General features: G+C 42.9%; 1 protein-coding gene across 1 annotated transcript in view; it reads left to right on the forward strand.

Annotated features, from left to right (window-relative positions):
• LOC125456145 (GTP-binding protein Rit2-like) overlaps nt 1-21076 on the forward strand; it is a 297799-nt gene extending 276723 nt beyond the window's left edge. Inside the window, 1 exon segment of the mRNA XM_048538926.1 lies at nt 20855-21076. Coding sequence (XP_048394883.1) covers nt 20855-21076 — 222 coding nt within the window.
• The last annotated feature ends 204 nt before the right edge of the window (nt 21077-21280 follow it).

Genomic DNA, 21280 nt, shown 5'->3' on the forward strand with positions numbered 1-21280 from the left:
GTGCGGTAAGTTGGGTGAGTGTGTGCGGTAAGTTGGAGGAGTGTGTGCGGTAAGTTTGGGGAGTGTGTGCAGTAATTTGGGTGAGTGTGTGCAGTATGTTGGGGGAGTGTGTGCGGTAAGTTGGGGGAGTGTGTGTGGTAAGGTGGATAGAGTGTGCGGTAAGGAGTAGATGTGTGTGGTAAATTGGGGGAGTGTGTGTGGTAAGTTGGGGGAGTGTGTGCGGTAAGTTGGGTGAGTGTGTGCGGTAAGTTGGGTGAGTGTGTGCGGTAAGTTGGGTGAGTGTATGCGGTAAGTTGGGTGAGTGTGCGCGGTAAGGGGTGAGTGTTTGTGGTAAATTGGGGGAGTGGATGTTGTAAGTTGGGGGAGTGTGTGCGATAAGTTGGGTGAGTGTGCGCGGTAAGTTGGAGGAGTGTTTGCCGGAAGTTGGAGGAGTGTTTGTGGTAAGTTGGGGGAGTGGGTGTGGTAGCTTGGGGGAGTGTGTGCGGTAAGTTGGGTGAGTGTGTGCGGTAAGTTGGAGGAGTGTGTGCGGTAAGTTTGGGGAGTGTGTGCAGTAATTTGGGGGAGTGTGTGCGGTAAGTTGGGGGAGTGTGTGCGGTAAGTTGGGGGAGTGTGTGTGGTAAGGTGGGGGAGTGTGTGCGGTAAGTTGGAGGAGTGTGTGTGGTAAGGTGGATAGAGTGTGCGGTAAGGGGTAAATGTGTGTGGTAAATTGGGGAACTGTGTGTGGTAAGTTGGGTGAGTGTGTGCAGTAAGTTGGAGGAGTGTGTGCGGTAAGTTGGATGAGTGTGTGCGGTAAGTTGGGTGAGTGTGTGCGGTAAGTTGGAGGAGTGTGTGCGGTAAGTTGGGGGAGTGTATGTGGTAAATTGGGGGATTGTGTGCAGTAAGTTAGGAGGAGTGTGTGCGTTAAGTTGGGGGAGTGTGTGCGTTAAGTTGGGGGAGTGTGTGCGGTAAGTTGGGGGAGTGTGTGCGGTAAGTTGGAGGAGTGCGTGCGGTAAGTTGGGGGAGTGTGTGCGGTAAGTTGGGGAGTGTGTGCGGTAAGTTGGAGGAGAGTGTGCGTTAAGTTTGGTGAGTGTGTGCGGTAAGTTGGGGGACTGTGCGCGGTATGTTGGGGGAGTGTGTGCGTTAAGTTGGGTGAGTGTGTGCGGTAAGTTGGGGGAATGTGTGCTGTAAGGTGGGTGAGTGTGTGCGGTATGTTGGGTAGAGTGTGCGGTAAGGAGTGAGTGCGTGTTGTAAAATGCGGAAGTGGGTGTGGTAAGTTGGCGAAGTGTGTGCGGTAATTTGGGGAAGTGTGTGCGGTAATTTGAGGGAGTGTGTGCGGTAAGGTGGGGGTGTGTGTGCCGTGAGTTGGGAGTGTGTGTGGTAAGTTGGAGGAGTGTGTGCGGTAAGTTGGGTGAGCATGTACGGTAAGTTGGAGAGTGTGTGCGGTAAGTTGGGGGAATGTGTGCGGTAAGGGGTGAGTGTGTGTGTTATATTGGGGGAGTGGATGTGGTACGTTGCGGGAGTGTGTGCGATAAGTTGGGTGAGTGTGCGCGGTAAGTTGGGGGAGTGCCTGTGATAAGTTGGGTGAGTGTGCGTGGTAAGTTGGAGGAGTGTGTGCGATAGGTTGGGGTAGTGTGCGCGGTAAGTTGGGGGAGTGTGCGCGGTAAGTTGGGGCAGTGTGTGCGGTAAGTTGGGGGTGTGTGTGTGGTAAGTTGGGGGAGTGTGTATTGTAAATTGGGGGATTGTGTGCAGTAAGTTGAGTAGCGTGTGCGGTAAGTTGGGGGAGTGCCTGCGATAAGTTGGGTGAGTGTGCGCGGTAAGTTGGAGGAGTGTGTGCGGTAGGTTGGGGGAGTGTTTGCGGTAAGTTGGAGTGTGTGCAGTAAGTTGGGGGAGTGTGTGCGGTAAGTTGGGGGAGTGTGTGCGGTAAGTTGGGGGAGAGTATGCGGTAAGTGGGCGTAGTGTGTGCAGTAAGTTGGGGAGGAGGTCAGTTTAATAGCTATTCTGGAGTTAGACTAAGGGCTGAATCTTTGGCTCAGTCTGAATGCATTAAGTTTTTTGGAGAGTTTTTACCTGCAAGGCCTGGTGCGATTACATGCCCTATCTAACCCAACAGAGCTCATTAATTATCTGATGCCCGTATGGTATCTTTCACGTTTGATTTCAGCACAGTCTTTCCATTTGTTGTTCCCAGAACAATCAGCGGATATCCTGAAAACCACTAGCATCTCTTGCAGGCATGCCATCTTTGAAATACTTCTGTACACCCGGGCAAGCTTTGGCAATCTAGTATTGCCCCTCGCCAGTGGCAAAATGCACTACAGAAACAAAGCCACACAGCCTGATTAACACTTACACCATATTTTTACCCTAGACGCCATTTAATAACTACACCACACACTTTATCTTTCTTTGGCTGTATCCTATCTGAATGACCTCTCTGTGTCAACGCTATCCTATCCACAGTGCTCACCATAGACCTGCATCTTGCAATTGTCCAGTGGAAGGACATCCTACACAGGAAAACAATTGGACAAACACAAACATGAGCTTGCATTGACAGAATGCAAAAGTGAAAACAAACAAAGCTAACAGAAGCTGAACTGTACTCCTACAAATACCAACCAGTTTTTAGCATCATGGCCAGAGTTTATTTTATAGTTCGCTGTTTTGTGCCATACCTAGCTGTCTTCTGTGAGAAGCTGTTGTCAGTGAGATTGTGTAGGGCTTGGGGTGCCATGGACAATGTCAGCTTCTCCTCCCCAGTGTCCTCATCCTCCTCCACCTCGGAAGACTGCTCCCGTTTCCCTATTTCCTCAGCATGCAGCACATTGCCATGTTCCTGCTGTAATTGTGCAGGGCACAGTACTCCAGGATGGTGCTTGACATTTTTTCCAAACCAAATTGGAGCTCCTCCCATGCCAGGCAGGTCCAAGTAGTGGAACCACCATCATGTCCCTGGCCACAGCATGGATGCCTTTAAACCTATGCTCTATTCTGTCCACAGCTTGTGTAATGGCGCTATGAGTCTTAGTCATTGTGAGTAGCCTTTATCCCAGTAACCAACCTTGTTAGGGCCCTGGACCTACACACTGGGATACGCACTGGAATGCTCTAGCATGAAGGAGTCATGGCAGCTGCCAGCGTAGGAGGCACACATCTCCAGGAGGTGGTAGCGCTGATCACAAATCAGCTGGATATTACTCAAATTGAATTCTTTCCTGTTGTTGAATTCTGTAGCAATGTGATTCTCCCTTCAGTGTACAGTCAATAGCACCTTGGCCCTTGAGAAACCGAGCTAGCTCCCTGAATCCTACGGCCCGAGCTGCAATGTTAAGCTCATCATGGGTGAGTGAAATGGATCACTGCGGCCTTCCCAAGTTGCATCCTCCAAGGATTCCACACTTTAGCCACTCTCTTTGTATATATCCATTGAAGCTCTTGCTGTTTGGTTTAAGATTTCTTACCAATTCAACCCCACAATCAATTTTCTGCCTCTTTATTAACTTTTTAATCACTGTCATCTTTAAAAAATAATGACTTCCATTAGTTTTGCTGCTTTGCATGCCCTGGTTTAGATTTGATACTTGCCTTTACTGACTTTGTTAACCATCTGTCCTTCATACTTCTCATTGAGCCATTCTTTTCGATTCTGATTATCTTAGTTAGGCTGAGTGTGAGCCCCAGTTCCTGACTAGCACATCAAGCCTCTATTACCTGAGCAGTTTGAGTGTTTTTTTTAACTTTTCATATTGTGCTCAAAGTGTAGAGTTAACCTTGCATTATGTTTGTTAATGTGTGTTGCTCATCGTTTTAGTGCATATTAGATAGCAAGTGAGATTTTTTCTACTAAAAGGTTAAAAAAATGTGGAATCATAGAGTGCTATTACATACAAAACTCTGGTGAGACACCAGTTGATGGGAAACACAATGAGTATCACCTTGGAATCAATTTCTCCCCTGCCCTTGAAATGTCATTACAAGAAAATTATGCCCTACTTAAACAGACTATTGAGTAACTCTGCTTTCTGAAACTCATTTGTCCTGCCTTAAAGTGTATTTTTGGAAAGCTGTTGCTGACAAAGAAGACTAAATCAGACTGGTACGCTCCCCAGCCAGTCTCTTTGGAGAGTGACAAATCTCCGTTTTGCGCCAGAACTGCAGGCTAGGCAATTATCAGAGCGAGTAGTTACACTGACTCAGCTGTAGTTTCCCAACCAATCCTTATAAATATTGTATTTGGTTCCAATGATTGCCTTCTGAACATAGGAAAAAGGATGCTAACAGAACCTTTAAAATCAAACTGCAACAATGGCATTTTTTTAAAAATTGTCTCACTGACAACGTGCCATAATGCAAGAATTCCAAGCAGAAATTTTGCGCTCCAACAGCTTTTGGGAGCTGTTGAACAATGAGGTAAAGGTAAATGGATTTATTTCTGAATCAGTATGACTGCCTAGTAATATTATCATTGAACTGTTACTCTCGAGACCAAGACAACATTCTGGGGACCCAGCTTCAAATTCTGACTTGACAAACAGTAGAATATGAATTTAATGAAAATCTGGAATTAAGAGCCTAAAGATAAGCTTGAATCATTTTTAGTTCACTCATGTCCATTAGGAAAAGAAACTACCACCGTTACCTGGTCTGGCCTACATGTGAATCAAAGTATCAGTGATTTAGTTCACTTTTACAGTTCTTCACAGTGGTACAAAGCAGACAAACCTCCAGCATGAGGAGAATTATAGAGAATCACATTACTAAGGACAGAGTTACTGACAAAAGACTGGGTCAATCAATAAGAAATATGTGTGACAGGTAATTGGTTCATGCTGAGTTTTTGATCCTAACTTGGACATGGAGTCACAATATTGACATTTTCTGACAACAGATAAGTAGAGTGACATCAACAACAAAAGCTCTAAGAGAGTTAAGGAAGACATAGATTAACAGAATGGGCAAATGGGTGGCTCATGACAATTAACATGGATAAGTAAAAGGTAATATGTTTTGGTGAAGGAAAATGAGAAGACTCTCAGTAGAAGATAGGTGTGCAATAAAATTAAAATACATAATCCCTTGAAAAAGCAAGTTTTCATAATCAAGGCCTGAAATACCTAATTCTGTTTTGGGATTTTTCAAAGGGAATCAAATGCACACGCAAACTAAAAATGATATTGTCTAAAATGTTCATTCCAACACAATTGAGAACAGTGTTTCATTTTATACTCCCTCTTGTACACTATAAAAAGAATTTTTGATCATTCATGCCCAACATTAAGTCATCCATTCAGAAATAAAAAACTATGTTAATGTAGGATATTTAATGTACTGGGATGATTCCCATCAAAGTAAAGAAGACTAGTAGAAGGATTAAATGAAGTGTTTGAAAGAAAAGATGTTGACAGTGTGAATACAGCAAGACTACATCCTCTGGTTGGGTTTGGGTGATCTACAAGGAACTATTTAGGGAAAGATAGGAAAGTGGAGGTACATATCAACCATGATTTTGTTGAATGGTACAGCACAGGAAAGGACCTTCAGCCCACGATATTGTGCAAAACATGAAACTAATCCCTTCTGCCTGCCTTGATCCATTTCCCTCCATTCCTTGCAAATAATATGCTTATCTAAAAGTCCCTGAACTGCCCTTATCATATCTGCCTGCACCACCGCCCCAGCAGATGGGTTCCAAAATACTACCATTCTCTGTGTAAAATAAAGTTCTCCTCATGTCTCCTTTAAAACTCCCTCCCACCCCCCGACCTTAAATGCATGCCCCAAAGTATTAGACATTTTAACTTTGGTAAAAACTTACCTAATTCTTTTATCATTTAATCAGGACATCACTGACAAGTTGAGCATTTATTGCTCTTGATGTGGCAGTGATGACTGGCCACCTTGACCAATGTAGGGCTTTCATTGCAGGCTGATCAAACATGCTGTTAGTGAGGGAATTTTTGGTGTTCAACAGGTGACAGTGAAAGAACCATAATATATTTTTAAACCGGGATAGCATGTGTCTTGGAAAGGAACTTACAAGTGCTGGCGTCCCCAACCGCCTGCACTTAACGTAACAGATGGAGTACTGACAAAGTAAGTTGCTTTGTTAGTGGTTGTGTCAAGTTTCTTGAGTTTTGTGGGAACTGCATTCATCCAGGCATATGGACAGTAGTCAGTCCATTGTATTCCTGCCTCACTTCCATGTGGACAGGCTTTGGAGAATCAATTGCTTGTGGTATGAATACACCATGTACATATCCAGATCTTTCAGCCCTTGACAACAAAGTGTGAAGCTGGATGAACACAGCAGGCCAAGCAGCATCTTAGGAGCACAAAAGCTGACGTTTCGGGACTAGACCCTTCATCAGAGAGGGAGATGGGGAGAGAGTTCTGAAATAAATAGGGAGAGAGGGGGAGGCGGACTGAAGATAGAGGAAAAGATAGGTGGAGAGGAGAGTATTGACGGGGAGGTGGGGAGGGGATAGATCAGTCCGGGGAGGACGGACAGGTCAAGGAGGCAGGATGAGGTCAGTAGCTAGTAAATGGAGGTGCGGCTTGAGGTGGGAGGAGGGGATAGGTGAGAGGAAGAGCAGGTTAGGGAGGCGGGGATGAGCTGGACTGGTTTTGGGATGCAGTGGGGGGAGGGGACGAGCTGGGCTGGTTTTGGGATGCAGTGGGGGAGGGGAGATTTTGAAGCTTGTGAAGCCCACATTGATACCATTGGGCTGCAGGGCTCCCAAGCGGAATATGAGTTGCTGTTCCTGCAACCTTCGGGTGGCATCATTGTGGCACTGCAGGAGGCCCATGATGGACATGTTGTCTCAGGAGTGGGAGGGGAAGTTAAAATGGTTCGCAGCTGGGCGGTGCAGTTGTTTATTGCGAACCGAGCGGAGGTGTTCTGCAAAGCAGTCCCCAAGTCTCCGCTTGGCTTCCCCAATGTAGAGGAAGCCACAACGGGTACAGCGGATATAGTATACCACATTATTTCAGAGCCCTCTCCCCATCCCCCTCTCTGATGAAGGGTCTAGGCCCGAAACATCAGCTTTTGTGCTCTTGAGATGCTGCTTGGCCTGCTGTGGTCATCCAGCTTCACACTTTGTTATCTTGGATTCTCCAGCATCTGCAGTCCCCATTATCTCTCTTTCAACCCCTGACCTGCTTTTGGAGCCATAATAGTAAAGTGGTTGGCCCAGTTCAACCTCTGGTCTATAATAAAGCCCTGGATGTCGATACTGTGGGATAATTTCAGAGGAAAATTGTTACATTTTATTTTTTGCAGTAACTATTCATTTCTTAGGACTTGTGGGACACAAGTGTTAGTTGCCCTGTTTTCTTGGATATTTGGGGCTCTTTCTGGGGTAGGTGGGACCTCTACAAGCAAGATGTTCTTCACCTGAACCAGAGGGGTACTGATATCCTGGGGGGGAAATTTGCTAAGGCTATTCGGGTGGGTTTAAACTAATTCAGCAGGGGGATGGGCACCAAAATTGTAGTTCGAGTATAGAAAAGGTTGAGAGTAGGAAGGTCCGAAATAAAGTTTCAGGGAAGCAAGATGGCACCGGCAAGCAAGAAGTTGGATTGAAGTGTGTCTACTTCAATGCCAGGAGCGTCCGGAATAAGGTGGGTGAAATTGCAGCATGGGTTAGTACCTGGGACTTCGATGTTGTGGCCATTTCGGAGACATGGATAGAGCAGGGACAGGAATGGTTGTTGCCGGTTCCGGGATTTAGATGTTTCAGTAAGAACAGAGAAGACGGTAAAAGGGGAGGAGGTGTGGCATTGTTGGTCAAATACAGTATTACAGTTGCAGAAAGGATGTTTAGGGACTCGTCAACTGAGGTAGTATGGGCTGAGGTTAGAAACAGGAAAGGAGAGGTCACCCTGTTGGGAGTTTTCTATAGGCCTCCGAATAGTTCCACAGATGTAGAGGAAAGGATAGCAAAGATGATTCTCGATAGGAGTGAGAGAGACAGGGTAGTTGTCATGGGGGACTTCAACTTTCCAAATATTGACTGGGAACACTATAGTTCGAGTACCATAGATGGGTCAGTTTTTGTCCAGAGTGTGCAGGAGGGCTTCCTGACACAGTATGTAGATAGGCCAACAAGGGGAGAAAGCCACATTAGATTTGGTACTGGGTAATGAGCCTGGTCAGGTGTTAGATTTGGAAGTAGGTGAGCACTTTGGTGATAGCGATCACAATTCTGTTATGTTTACTTTAGTGATGGAAAGGGATAGGTGTATACAACTGGGCAAGAGTTATAGCTGGGGGAAAGGCAATTACAATGAGATTAGGCAAGATTTAGGGAGGATAGAATGGGGAAGGAAACTGCAGGGGATGGGCACATTAGAAATGTGGTGCTTATTCAAGGAAAAGCTCCTGTGTGTCCTAGATAAATATGTGCCTGTCAGGCTGGGAGGAAGCTGTAGAGTGCGGGAGCCGTGGTTTACATAGGAGGTGGAATATCTGGTCCAGATGAAGAAGAACGCTTATGTTAGGACAAGATGTGAAGGCTCAGTTAGGGCACTTGAGGGCTACAAGGTAGCCAGGAAAGACCGAAAGAGAGAGCTCAGAAGAGCCAGGAGGAGACATGAGAAGTTGTTGGCGGACAGGATCAGGGTAAACCCTAAGGCTTTCTATAGGTATTTAAGGAATAAAAGAATGACGAAAGTAAGATTAGGCCCAATCAAGGATACTCCTGATAAGTTGTGTGTGGAGTCAGATGAGATAGGGGAAGCGCTAAATGAATATTTTTCAACAGTATTCACTCTAGAAAATGACAATGTTGTCGAGTAGAATACTGAGATACAGGCTACTAGACTAGGTGGGATTGAGGTTCACAAGGAAGACGTATTAGAAATCCTTCAGAGGGTGAAGATAGATAAGCCCCCTGGGCCGGATGGGATTTATCCTCGGATCCTCTGGGAAGCCAGGGAGGAGATTGCCAAGCCTTTGTCATTGATTATTAACTCATCATTGTCTACAGGAATAGTGCCAGATGACTGGGGGATAGCAAATGGGGCTCCCCTGTTCAAGAAGGGGAGTAGAGACAACCCTGGTAATTATAGACCAGTGAGCCTTACCTCAGTTGATGGTAAAGTGTTGGAAAAGGTTATAAGGGATAGGATTTATAATCATCTAGAAAAGAATAAATTGATTAGGGATAGTCAGCATGATTTTGTGAAGGGAAGGTCGTGCCTCACAAACCTTATTGAGTTCTTTGGGAAGGTGACCAAACAGGTAGATGAGAGTAAACCGGTTGATGCGGTGTATATGGATTTCAGCAAGGCGTTTGATAAGGTTCCCCACAATAGGCTATTGTACAAAATGCGGAGCAATGGAATTGTGGGAGATATAGCAGTTTGGATCGGAAATTGGCTTGCTGAAAGAAGACAGAGGGTGGTAGTTGATGGGAAATGTTCATCCTGGAGACCAGTTACTAATGGTGTACCGCAAGGGTCGGTGTTGGATCCACTGTTGTTTGTCGTTTTTATAAATGACCTGGATGAGGGCGTAGAAGGATGGGTTAGTAAATTTGCAGACGACACAAAGGTTGGTGGAGTTGTGGATAGTGACGAAGGATGCTGTAGGTTGCAGAGAGACATAGATAAGCTGCAGAGCTGGTCTGAGAGGTGGCAAATGGAGTTTAATGGAGACAAGTCTGAGGTGATGCACTTTGGTAGGAGTAACCGGAAGGCAAAGTACAGGGCTAATGGTAAGATTCTTAGCAGTGTAGATGAGCAGAGAGTTCTCGGTGTCCATGTACACAGATCCTTGAAAGTTGCCACCCGGGTTGACAAGGCTGTTAAGAAGGCATACAGTGTTTTAGCTTTTATTAATAGAGGGATCGAGTTCCGGAACCAAGAGGGTATGGTGAAGCTGTGCAAAACTCTGGTGTGGCCGCACTTGGAGTATTGTGTACAGTTCTGGTCACTGCATTATAAGAAGGACGTGGAAGCTTTGGTAAAAGTGCAGAGGAGATTTACTAGGATGTTGCCTGGTATGGAGGGAAGGTCTTACGAAGAAAGGCTGAGGGACTTAAGGCTGTTTTCATTGGAGAGAAGAAGGTTGAGAGGTGACTTAATTGAAACATACAAAATAATCAGAGGGTTAGATAGGGTGGATAGGGAGAGCCTTTTTCGTAGGATGGTGACGGCGAGCACGAGGGGGCATAGCTTTAAATTGAGGGGTGAAAGATAGAGGACATATGTCAGAGGTAGTTTCTTTACTCAGAGAGTAGTAAGGGGATGGAACGCTTTGCCTGCAATGGTAGTAGATTTGCCAACTTTAGGTACATTTAAGTCTTGATTGGACAAGCATATGGACGTACATAGAATAGTGTAGGTTAGATGGGCTTGAGATCGGTATGACAGGTTGGCACAACATCGAGGGCTGAAGGGCCTGTACTGTGCTGTAATGTTCTATGTTCTACCTTAGGCCAGGAGTTGCTTCATGTAGTATGAGCCATTTCATTATCTGTGAAACCGAAAATTGAACTGATGACTTTTATTCATGGGTGAACATGTCGATTTCTGACTTCACAGTGGAAGGGAGATCAGTAATAAAACATCTGACGATAGTTTGGCCTTGGACCATTAAAAATAATGTTTCTTCCAGGTTCATCGTTAAATCTGTGATTGCAAGCATAGTGTAGATCAATCCAATGTCATTTCACCTATTAGAACTATTGAAAGTGTCAATAAAACAATGGTCGGCTTAAGAATTAGAACCAACAAATGAATATGCAAATAATGCTCAAGACTAGGCCACCTCACCCTTCAAGTCTGCTCCACCATTCAATAAGATCAAGGTTGATCTGATTTTAACCTCAAGTCTACAATCCTGCATATTCTTGATAATCTTTCATCTCCTAAGTAATCAACAATCCATCTACATCAACCTTAAAATACTCAAAGATTCTTCATCCAGTGCAATTTGAGGAAGGAAGAATTCCAAAGAGTCACAATCTTCTGAGAGTAAATTGTTTGCTCATTTCTGTCTTAAATAGGAGCCCATTTATTTTCAAATAATGACCCCAGTTCCAGATTCTCCCACAAAAAGGAAACATCCTTGAAACACTTATCCTTTCATCCTAAAGCAATCCACTCATCCCAAGAAAGGGTAAACTCTCGGCATGGATAAAGGGGAAGGAAAATGAGAAGATATTCAGTGGAAGACAGATGTGTAATCAAATTAAAATACATAATTCCTTGAACAAGCAAGCAAGAGCAACAGGAGCTGTGCTTTGATCTCACAATGCATTATTTGATGAACTTCTGGAAACAATGAAAGATGGAGAGAGATTTTCTCCCATAGCGATAAGAGTTAGAAAACTGCTGTTGTTTTAACGAAGATGTAGATTGATGCAGTCCAGGAAGTCAGCTGCTAGAGGCCTGTAGCACACTCCTGGGTTTATTGGAGGAAGCACTTTGATAACACAAACAGCCCAGAAAAAGCGCACACATTTTCACATTGTCCAGAATCATAACCTGGCCCTCTTACTCTGCCCTGTCAGATCTACTCCATCACATCATTCCTCACAACAAAAACAACAGTTCAGATCCGGTAACCCTTCCTCAGACCTGTTCTGAGAACTGTCCCCAGTTCTGAGGAAGGGTCACCTGACCTGAAACATTAGCTCTGTTTTCTCCTTCGCAGATGCTGCCAGACCTGCTAAGATTTTCCAGCAACTTTGTTTTTGTTCCTGATTTACAGCATCCGCAGTTCTTTTGGTTTTTACATCACTCCTCACATCTGCTTACCTTATAAGTACGCCAATCATTCTCATTCTATACACTGCCTTATCTATCTATCCACCACAGCCATTCACCCTGAACCTTAAGCAATTTTATTTTTCCCCCAGATGGTCAGCCACAACAAATTCATTACATCCATTGAGAGGACACTTACCATTATGCTCACTTATAGGCTTGTGATATTCTCTGCCACAGAAGAGACCACAGAGTACCATGTAATGGGAGAATGGATCCCCACAGATTCTGCAGTTAGCAGCTGCAGCTAAGGAAGCAGTAGATATATGTAAAGTTTCAACATCCCCAACCATCGGAATCGCAGATTTAAGCATCTTGTCACATAATAGTAAACTTATACTGACTTGATTTCAGCAACATCTAACTTCACCCCACCTCAACTCACCTAATGCAGAAACCCTTACCCACGACATTTTTTACTTCTAATCTTCACTATTCCATATATTCCTGGCTGACCTTCCACATTCCAATCTCCCTAAGTTTGAGGTCATCCAAAATGTTGCTGCCTATGTCTTAACTTATACCACAGATTGTTCCTGTATTATCCTTGTTATCTGGCTGGTCTCCCAGACAAAAAAAGTCCTGTTTTTAAAAGTCCCTTGTTTTTAATTCCTACTTAGCTTTGACCCTCCCAATCTATGTAGTCTCCTTTAACCCCTCAATTCCCATGGTATCTGTAGACCTTCACTCCTTTGCTGTTATCCTTTCTGAATTATAATTGTCCGATCAGTAGTATCTGTGACCTTCATTATCTAATTCCCAGTTTCTGGCATTCTTTCCATAACCCTCGCTGCCTATCTTCTCCATTTTCCCCTTAAGATATTCCTTAAAACTCACCTCTTTCACATTAAAGCTTTTGGTCCTCTAAGCTCATATCTTCTTCTCAGACTTGGCATCACTGTTTTATAATGCTCCTGAGAAGCACGTTGGTACATTTTATTCATTTACAAATGATATATGAATATAACTTGTTATTATTGTTGTTGCAAAACTCAAATATGCAAAGACCAATCTAATCAAAAGTAAATTAAGGACCATTATCTCCAGAGGATAAATTGTTCTAAATACATTTAATGTGATGTCAAAAAAGGTAAAATATTAAAAATAATCATTTCTATTTTTACATCAGTGATGCCTGTTTATAAGAGCCATACTTCAGTACTGTGTATACTTGTAGACAATAATTCAAAGTATAATAGTTGTGTTGATCCTCAACAAGTGAGAAGGATCTGTTTCCATGCTGCATGATTCCATAAATCATGTTCAGGGCTTTCAATAATTTTTCATAGCTTTTCCTTTTATTTTTTATCAACTTTGGTTTGAAGCTGTGTACTAGGAGCTGTGAGCAAAAGATGACTTTTAAACTGGTGGTAATAGCTTGTGTTAAAAGGAAAACAGACCAAACAAATTTTTATTCATTTGTGAGGTCAGGCCTAGAAGGTATTTGTAGGATGGTTCCTGATTGAAATGTCCTGCAGGTGCTTTGTCACTAAGGAAGCGCATTATATTTAAACAGATAGCAGATGTTGGCTATTAATATCACCAGTACCTGGGAATAGGCTGTAGCAAGTCTGTTGCTCAAGCAGATGCAAATATTGAATGATAACTGGGACCTCTTAGAGGAGGCAGTCAGTCTGTCGGGGAGGGGCTAGAGTCTGTATTGAACTTTGAACAGTGTTTACCTGTGAATAAAGGTATCTGGCTGTTGATCCTGCAGAGTGAAAATTTGAAATCTCCTTGCCTAGCCTCCCATGAGCAGCTTTTGGAAGTTTAGAGGAAAGAAGACCAAGTTATAATTATTACTGCCTTTATCCAAGTGAACTGTAGAGATGACCCTGGTCGTCACCTTCTAAAAATCAACCAATAAATCATCCTCTGTGAAAAACAAAAGAACTGTGGATGCTATAAATCAGGAACAAAAATAAAGTTGCTGGAGAAGCTCAGCAAGTCTGGCAGCATCTGTGAAGAAAAAAAACAAAGTAAACGTTTCCGGTCTGGTGACCCCTACTCAGAATCTTCACCAGCAACTTTGTTTTAGTTCCAATCATCTTCTATGCTTGTAGAACAGTGCATTGTGAAATGACTTCAGTAATCTGGCTAGTTTTATTATTTTCTTAATTACGCTTGTTTGTCTGTCTATCTTTTGTATGAACGGGCTGAAAACAAAGGTTTTTGGGCTAAAATCACTCTAAAATTATATTACTTTGTAGCCTCTGTTGAAGTTACTATATTGTTACTAAATTGCTAAGTTTTTTGTTTAAGATCCAAATCGGTGTCTGGAAATGGTTATTCACAGTGTCTGCAATTGGTTATTCAATAGTCTGGGTTGGATCTATTGTGGTCAATTTTGAAGGTTTTAAGGTCTTTGAAGGTTTCAATTTTACTGTGTTATAAATACAGAAGTAGAAAGGCTGACTTGGTTCAGCTGTCTGTCTCCATGTCATAACAAATGCAGCATCTTGAGCTGTAATGACTGTTCTACAAAGATTAATATATCATAATGTAGAGGATAAAAGTGGCAATGTTTTGGCTTGCCACTTACCAAGCACTCATTTTTATGCTGGGCACACTTATAATGATAGTGATAAAAATGGATTATCAACTTTCAATTCTCATCAACTGATTTTAATACCTGCTATCTTTTGTGGATGGAAATGGATTTAAAAAGGAGAAAACAATGATTTAAGGTGCCTGCAGTGGTCACCTCATCAAGTTACACCAAGCTCAAGAAAGCCATCAACAAAGAAAAATCAATCTGAGCTGAAGCTAACATCATTTGAAAAAGGTATTGAAATTTTGCGTGTATTTCTGGAAACAGTCACATCTTTCTGGTCTTTTCACGTGTTCAGATGAAAGTCGCTTGCAGATTATCCTGCTTTTTAAAAAATGGAACCAGACACAGGAATAAACAAGTGAACTTTATTTCAGATTAACAGCTTTTGGGCAGAGAGAGAGAAGAAATTGGTACTACAACAAGAGAACTGGAATGCTTGTTCACTCCGTTCCTGTTGATCTCAGCTTCTTAAATACATATAGCATTTGGTAATAAGCATATCTAAAACATCCATTCACCAGAACTCCAGGGTGTCTGCAAATTTTCCTACTTCCAAAGATCCAGATAATCAATTAAATAACGATCATCTTGTGGTAAAGCCTAAGATGCCCCAAGCATTCTAAAGGCTTTTAAGCTACATGTTCCTTAATCTTCCTTCTTTTTTCACTAGACTCTCTTTTTAAACTTTATACTTGTGTGTTTGCGTGTGTTGTTAATGTCATATTTTATGTTTTTTTCCCTCAGGAATCATAAGTAATAAGCTTCCTTTCATTTCTACTCAAGAAAACCTTATAATTTACTCGTTAATTTTGAAGTGTGTTACAGTTGCAAGCTAAAAAGAATGAAAATGTCTTTTTTGTGGCCAAACAAAGGGGTTAAAAAGAGTTGAGCCAATTCATACCTTCCCTACCCCACCAATAGATTATCCTAATCGCGCGCAGTAGCTCATTGTCAGTTCAAATTGCCCACAGCAAAGGGTTATGATAGTTATTAAGTTGCAGGAATCATATGAGCAAAGGACGCCTGATAAAGCTTGACCAGCATCTCACTACTGCAGCTACAATGACAATTAAAACTGAGGAAGCCCTAGACCTTAAGCAGGAGAGAACATATTAATTTGTTCACTGAATACTTGTGGCCATTTTCCCTCATAAACGTATAGCACAGTAACTTAGAAGACTCCCTTCCATTTCACTCTTTTATTTTCTGTAAATCACCTTGTCATTGCCAGCAAGAAAATATTACAGACCTTCACCAAATTGAAATGGGCAAATTAAAGTGCTGCTCACTCAGCTGTGCCACTCACACTGTAACTTGACAGTAAAATATGGCCAATTAAATCTTACTTAACAAACCATCAATTTATGATTATAATTTATTTTCCTACATATATGATGAACATTATTATAAGATGTAAAGTACTGCTTTGGGAACTCAGCAGAACTAATCTACTTTTGCAGGCAAGTTGACCAGCGTGTCTGAAGTGAGATGATTATGTTTTTTTTTCTGGGCAGATTTGATGATATTTCAGCAATTTGGTTGTGGAAATGCAGACATAGATACTGTCAACAAAATATATAAATCTTACCACAAGCTCCTCTGATCTGAGATATAATGGAAAAAACTGGTTACACTAGCATTGGAAAAGTCATCATACCCTGAAGTATAAAACATAGATATTGTGCCCTCTCCAGCTTCGACGTTAGTCTGTCAGCTGTATCTCAGGAGGAACCTTGGTTTTATTCAGATGTCATGGGATCAAAACCTAAAATTACTGGGCAGACTCCAGTACAATACAGAGGCTGTCACGCAGCGTCAGAGGTGCTGTCTTTGGGATACGTTAACAAAAAAGGCCATTCTGAACTGTCAATGATCCTGTTACACTACTTCACAACAGAGGATTGAAGTCTTTCCTAATATCCTGGGTCATATTTATTCCTCTAGAAACGTCATGTATATAGACTATTTGGTCATTGTTGACATGTCTTCTTCGATCAAAACCCTCCGTGACTCCCTTGTTCGCTCCACACTGTCCTCCAACCCCACCACACCCAGCAACTTCCCCTGCAACCGCAGGAAATGCTACACTTGCCCCCACACCTCCTCCCTCACCCTTATCCCAGGCCCCAAGATGACTTTCCACATTAAGCAGAGGTTCACCTGCACATCTGCCAATGTGATATACTGCATCCACTGTACCCGGTGTGGCTTCCTCTACATTGGGGAAACCAAGCGGAGGCTTGGGGACCGCTTTGCAGAACGCCTCCGCTCGGTTCGCAATAAACAATTGCACCTCCCAGTCGCAAACCATTTCCACTCCCCCTCCCATTCTTTAGATGACATGTCCATCATGGGCCTCCTGCAGTGCCACAATGATGCCACCCGAAGGTTGCAGGAACAGCAACTCATATTCCGCTTGGGAACCCTGCAGCCCAATGGTATCAATGTGGACTTCACCAGTTTCAAAATCTCCCCTTCCCCCACCGCATCCCAAAACCAGCCCAGTTCGTCCCCTCTCCCACTGCACCACACAACCAGCCCAGCTCTTCCCCTCCCCCCACTGCATCCCAAAACCAGCCCAGCCTGTCTCTGCCTCCCTAACCTGTTCTTCCTCTCACCCATCCCTTCCTCCCACCCCAAGCCGCACCTCCATCTCCTACCTACTAACCTCATCCCACCTCCTTGACATGTCTGTCTTCCCTGGACTGACCTATCCCCTCCCTACCTCCCCACCTATACTCTCCTCTCCACCTATCTTCTTTACTCTCCATCTTCGGTCTGCCTCCCCCTCTCTCCCTATTTATTCCAGAACCCTCACCTCATCCCCCTCTCTGATGAAGGGTCTAGGCCCGAAACGTCAGCTTTTGTGCTCCTGAGATGTTGCTGGGCCTGCTGTGTTCATCCAGCCTCACATTTCATTATCTTGGATTCTCCAGCATCTGCAGTTCCCATTATCACTGATACATCAGAGCGTTGCTTTACATGTCAGCCCTGTCACAAAGAAGCTGTTCTTTTTAGGAAGTTTATTAACAACACCAGCTATTTTCACTATTATAATATCTCAGATCAGCTCATAGCCTGGGTTACTGACATTACAGTATGTTACTGTAACCTGTCTGACCAAGAAAACTGCACTGACTGCTTTGAATTGACAAAGCAAAGTAGCAATCTTTATACCAGAACATCACATGTCATGATGATATATAAATGTCTTCAAGGTATGCTGAGTGTCTACTTTGGAATCTATGGAATAACACAACAATGCTGTTTGGGAAGGCTTGCCATATCCAAATTGGCTGCTGTGGTTCCTACATTACAAGAGTGACAATTCATGATTATGGTTCTAAAGTGCTTTGGATTGCTGCAGTCATCTCTTGCGTCCATCAATAGAGATGAAAATCAAACTGTGAAGTTTCCTTCTGCTCTTTGCACTGCCAGTTCCATTCAAGTTCAATGACCAATGAGTAGGAGTCAGCCATTAGGGTGAATAATGTTAAAAAGTGCAAATTGTGAAGGTATCTTGCACCCTGGCACACAGACGTTTGTTCGAATCAGATGCTTAGGGGATTGGAGTAACACTGCTAAATGTTTGATTTTAGTTCACCCTAACAAACGCTGTATTACATTATTGACATGAAACACACGCTGTAGATATTCACAGGGTAGAGTTTGAAAGTAGATATAGTGGCTTCTTAAAAATTTTGGTCTCACGTTCTGAGTGTCACTGGCTGCACCAGAATTCATTACCAATTCATAATCGCCTTAAAGAGTTGGTGAAAGAGTTCAACAATGGTGCTATCAAACAACAATAATCTGCTAACCAACATTCCACTTTGGTTCCGCCAAGGCTACCCAGCCCCTGAAATCATTCCAGCCTCAGTTTAAACAGAGGTAAAAGGGCTAAAAATCTAAGGTGAGATTGGAGAGCCCTTGACATCAAAGCACCGTTTGACAGAGCATAACATTAAGAAGCCCCAGCAAAACTGCAGTCAATGGGAATCGGGGAGTGGGGAGGGAACCCTCTGTGATATGGGGTCAAACCATCGAACATAGAACATTACAGCACAGTACAGGCCCTTCGGCCCTTGATGTTGTGCTGACCTGTCATACCGATCTCAAGCCCATCTAACCTACACTATTCCATGTACGTCCATATGCTTGTCCAATGACGACTTAAATGTACCTAAAGTTGGCGAATCTACTACTGTTGCAGGCAAAGCGTTCCATTCCCTTACTACTCTCTGAGTAAAGAAACTACCTCTGACATCTGTCCTATATCCTTCACCCCTCAATTTAAAGCTATACCCCCTCATGCTCGCTGTCACCATCCAAGGACAAAGGCTCTCCCTACCCACCCTATCTAACCCTCTGATTATTTTATATGTTTCAATTAAGTCACCTCTCAACCTTCTTCTCTCTAATGAAAACAGCTTCAAGTCCCTAGCCTTTCCTCATAAGACCTTCCCTCCATACCAGGCAACATCCTAGTCAATCTCCTCTGCACCCTTTCCAAAGCTTCCACATCCTTCTTATAATGCGGTGACCAGAACTGCACACAATACTCCAAGTGTGGCCACACCAGAGTTTTGTACAGCTTCACCATAATCTCTTGGTTCTGGAACTCGATCCCTCTATTAATTAAAGCTAAAACACTATGCCTTCTTAACATCCTGTCAACCTGGGTGGCAACTTTCAAGGATCTGTGGACGTGGACATCGAGATCTCTCTGCTCATCTACACTACTAAGAATCTTACCATTAGCCCTGTACTTTGCCTTCCGGTTACTCCTACCAAAGTGCATCACCTCAGACTTGTCTGCATTAAACTCCATTTGCCCCCTTTCAGCGCAGCTCTGCAGCTTATCTATGTCTCTCTGCAACCTACAGCATCCTTCGTCACTATCTGCAACTCCACCGACCTTAGTGTCGTCTGCAAACCAAGCGCAAAAAAGAATTAATTGCTTTCAAAAAGGCACTCACTATCTTCTTCTCAATGTCAATTTTGGATAAGAAACAAATGTTGACATGGCCATCCCCCAGTGGGGGAATGGCCACATATTACAAACAAATAATAGAGAGAACATCAAAGTGAGTTACCTTCTTGGACTTCTGAGGATCATTTGACATAGGTATTGTAAGATAGGGAGTTCCAGGAATTTGACACACAGAAAATGACTGAATGTTTTCAAGTCAGGGAGGTGTGGATTGGAGGGAAGTTGCAGGTTGTGCTGTTCTCATGCATCTGTTGCCCTTGTGCATCTCAGTAGTTGAGCCCGTGGGTTTGGAAACTGCTCTTGAGGAAGCACACTATCAGTGGTTGACATGCTGTCACCTTGTGTCAGTGGTGGAGTGAATGAACAAGTGAATACTCCCTTTAAAGAACAGGTAGATCACATAATTCCAATCATGGCACAGTTAATGAAAGTATTCAATAATTTTTAAATCAATTGATTTTTATGCTGATGGCATATTTCAAGCTGAGCGTGTCTAGATCAACCAGATAGACTGGGAGTCATCTTGCCAAAGGCAAGTTGATCTTTCTCATGTTCAAAGGGTCGAGGAGGTCAGCCAGGGTGGAGGTGGCCACCTGTACAATGCCCTGAGAGGTAACTGCTTTCTGGCACTGCCCTGTGAAGGGAACATCTGGATGAAGGGCATGGTAACGCCAGCAGAAATTGGATGAAAACAAGCTCTTGGTTCATGGCAGGTAATTAATGAGCCTAGTTTTCTAAGGTCCAGTGGGAAACCCTCGAAAAATCTTGATACAAATTGGACTTAGCCAAAAGGACATAATATTCTGCCCATAGTTATTTCCAAAAGTAGATTGCAAGAAAAATGACCATGCAATGAAAAAAAAATCAACTTCCATTTTGTCTCAAAATGGAAGTCTGTACGATTTGGTGCTTTGAATCATTTAACTCAGTTCCACAATTAATACCCACTATGCATCTCTCACACTAGATTGTTAGCCCTTACATCACAGCCAAAGAGAAATCCACTATGCTTGTGTGAATTTCACGATGTGAATCATTGAAGGTCAACCTGATCATCAGACCAATTTTCTTCAGGAGTGATTCTGAGGTCAACAATTTTAGTTGGCAGTAGGAGGCTCCTGTATCGAAAAGGATAAATCTCATTTTTTTATGGCTCGACGCAATATTTCAAGACTTTTGGCCAGCCCCCAATCCCAGCATCCAGCTTTCCAATATTCTGTATCACGGTGCTAATCTACAGACCCTGAAGATTAGCCACCCTCTTACAGCTAGGGTATTACTTGCATTTTATGAAAGGGCATTTTTATCTGAGCGGATCGTCTAATCAACTTTATTTCTTGCTTGTACCATTTTGCATCCAAAACATTCCTGGCATTTCTTTCATTACCTATAATGCCTGCAATGGAGAGAGTCCTTTTTGGCTCCACTTTTCACTCCACCATTTGTTATTAGGACCACGAACATGTAAATAGTAGATATTCAGTTGAAGTTTAATAGAATGTTACTATTCCATTAATTTTAAATGCATTTTAACTTCTTAATGAATTATTTTCAAGGTTTTGCATGAAGAAGGCATGGCATTAGCAAGAGAGTATACTTGCCCATTTTTTGAGACGTCAGCTGCCTTGCGCATCTATGTAGATGATGTTTTCTATGGGATGGTACGAGAAATTCGAAGGAAAGAAGCCTTGCCATCCACTAAGAAGAAGATGAAGAGAAAAGGGAGTATGTGGAGGAAGCTAAAATGTTCACTCAAAAAGAAGGAGAACACAAGTTGAAAGACATCATTATTTCTTGAATTGAACACTCATTTCTGTGGTAATCTTAAATCTGTTCGTTCAGAATACCAAAGATTGTTCCGACAGTTGATACATTGAACTACTTTTAGAAGACATTTTGACTCTAATTTGATATACCTCTCCTGAAAATATAACTCTTTTACATACCAATGTGGGGGAATAGCAAAGACTACATTGGCTTGA

Source organism: Stegostoma tigrinum, chromosome 1, assembly GCF_030684315.1.
Source record: "Stegostoma tigrinum isolate sSteTig4 chromosome 1, sSteTig4.hap1, whole genome shotgun sequence".
In the NCBI taxonomy this organism is placed as follows: Eukaryota; Metazoa; Chordata; class Chondrichthyes; order Orectolobiformes; family Stegostomatidae; genus Stegostoma; species Stegostoma tigrinum.